At 43.3% G+C, this 2,649-nt stretch overlaps 1 protein-coding gene across 1 annotated transcript in view; it reads left to right on the top strand.

Moving 5' to 3' along the window:
• Positions 1 to 398: 398 nt before the first annotated feature.
• LOC134341549 (zinc finger protein 239-like) overlaps positions 399 to 2,649 on the top strand; it is a 5,155-nt gene continuing 2,904 nt past the window's right edge. Inside the window, exon 1 of the mRNA XM_063039415.1 lies at positions 399 to 439. Within this exon, the coding sequence (XP_062895485.1) occupies positions 399 to 439 (41 nt within the window). The remainder of the gene's footprint in view (positions 440 to 2,649) is intronic.

The following is a 2,649-nucleotide window of genomic DNA, read 5'->3' as shown; positions in this document are numbered from 1 at the left end:
GTTGTGTGAAACTATTTTGAAGGACCTCAGGATTAGCGTGGAAGTTGAAATGTTGCTGGGGTAATCTGAAAGAAGTTATTTACTCAGAAGGTGCTGCGAGTATGGAAACAGCTTCCTGCGGAGTGGAGGATGCGGGATCTATTGTACCACGTAAGATAAGTTTGGATAGGGCCCAAGATGGGAAGGAGGTAGACGAGTGTTAGTCAGGTGCTGGTTGAGAGGACAACAGAGGTTCAGGTCGCTAAGGCGGGCCGAATGGCCGCTTTTTGTGTTGTAGTACACTTTTACTCTCTGACAGGGACGATGAAAAATACATTACCTACTGAGCGAAACACTACTGCTCTTTCAGGAACGGTATCCCTCCGATCTTTTTGCATAGGACATGAGGAGACGCCCTCATGTGTCCAGAAGAAAGTCTTCTCAGCGGCCATGTAGACAGGTAAGGATACAGCGCCCATTGAGCAGCTTGTGTAATGGATACATTGTGGTGCATCTTCTGATCATACTTCATAAAAAAAAAACGTTGTCCTGCAGAGGCCCATTATAGCTGTTAGACAATGTATTAATACGACTTACCGGGTAAACCAAACACCACTAGAAAAGGGTAGCAACCGTATTTCATCTGTAGGATCGGAGGTCAACACATTTTCAATTGCTTGAATTATCTCCCGTTATGCAGTTCACATCGGCGTATGACTTGGATCACGATACCCTGCTAATTTATAGGAAACACGAATTCTCCGTCACGGGTAAGCGGGTTGTGCAATAAATGACGTTACTTGCAGCCAATGAACAAACAAGGGTTGATGTTCCGCTCCAGTGACACCTGGTCTCCAGTTGACAGACTGTGCAGCTGGATCATGAAGCTCCTTCACTCACATTCCACAACAGAACAGTGCCACCCCTCCCCCAGGGAGTGACGTCAGCGCTCCCCTCGCCTGCCGAGAGCATCGCTCCAGCCCCAGCCTTTTGCTGTATCACAGTCATTCAGTGAATAGGTCCTGCTCCGTTCAATAACTGCAATTGTTACACAGCTTCTGCTGATTCCTACTGACTATAATATTACTGATGTTGCGCTTGCCTTTATATTTCACATAATAATTCTTCAACAACATTTATCATGATGCGTCAAGTCTAATCTCAATCTGTTAGTCTTCATCTAACCGTATAGGTTGTGATTCCTTCCTGAATGTGACATCATTTAAACCAAACAATTGATGCAGCATCCCGGCAGTGGTGTAGTGACCCTACTCTAACATTACTAATGATGCATTCTGTTATTGCTGGTGGAGATTCACGGTTATATCCAATAAGGTTACTCCAAACAAGCAGATATAAATCATCTCCAACAGGACTGAAGATGCTAATATTTAAGCGTTTAGAGTCGCATGTGCATCCACATTACTTTGGTGCGGGTACCAAAGCATCTTGCACTGATGGAACTTTTCATCAGAGAGATTGCAAAGTTGCACCTTTACTGGGCAATCGACATTACCAATGAAATAGAAGAGGTTTCCAGTGAGATTGTCTTTCTATTAGCAGAGCTTAGTATGACCAGAATATTCGCTACGATATTCAGGATTTAAAGAGCCATGTGGAAGATTGTCTTACACCTTTTCATCTGCAAAGTCTATGGTCGATAAGGAACTTCCGACATGACGCACTACTGGGGGTAGGGAGACACAAAATGTTGTTTATTTTTTCGTTATGATCTTAAAAAATATTATATAAAAAATTACCGGCTCAATGGTGGGACCGGGGATTAATCTGCTTGAGCGGAGCAACGTCGGCGCCTCAGCAGGTGCCAGACTACAAGTGCGAGTAGGGAAGCAAATTGAACATTATCAGTGATGCCCACTTCTGAAAAGTACATTTTGTAAATTAGATGAATTGGCGCAGTGTGGTAATGAACCACAATATGTATGTGCGCTAGCAGACACTGTATGTAATATTAAGCGAGAGTACGTCAACAACCATGCAGAACGGCCACTATTCGTGAGATCATGTCCATAGATGGTCCACGTACAAATGTGTGCCAAGGAGAACATCGGAGTTCGGTCGATGATGTGTGATATTCTGTTTCCTTTCGGAGCTGAGGTAAATCAAATGTCAAGTCCATCTCAATGCCGGGGATATTTAAATTCAGCAATTCACTACAAACATATCAGATAGTTTTGTAAATAAGCACGTTCGCCAATATGAGCACAAGCCACTGAAAATGTCCTTCATCATTTAAATCAGGCAGAAGGCAGCAGTGGTTGGCTGCCAGTGAGTAGTGGTGTTCCTCAGAGGTCAGTATTGGGAAAGCTACTTTTCAAACTGTTTCTCAATGATTTGGATAATGTAATTGATGGCTTTGTGGAAAGGTTTGCAGACGATACAAACATTGCAGGAGGGGTAGGTAGTGTTAAGGAAGCAATGTGATTACAGCAGAACTCAGACAAATTGCAAGAACGGGCAAAAATGTGGCTGATGAATTACAGCGTGGAGTAAAGAATGATCATCACTGTGGTACAAGAAACAACAGTGCGGACTGTTATCAAAATAGGGTGAAAATCAAACATCAGGATGCAGAGGAGCTTAGGAGTCCTTGTGCAAAACTTGCAGAAAGATTAAGTTAAAGGCTGAGTCTGTGGTGAAGAAGGCAAA

The sequence above is a fragment of the Mobula hypostoma genome, unplaced genomic scaffold (assembly GCF_963921235.1).
Source record: "Mobula hypostoma unplaced genomic scaffold, sMobHyp1.1 scaffold_36, whole genome shotgun sequence".
Lineage (NCBI taxonomy): Eukaryota > Metazoa > Chordata > Chondrichthyes > Myliobatiformes > Myliobatidae > Mobula > Mobula hypostoma.
This window is presented reverse-complemented; position numbering and strand designations above follow the sequence as displayed.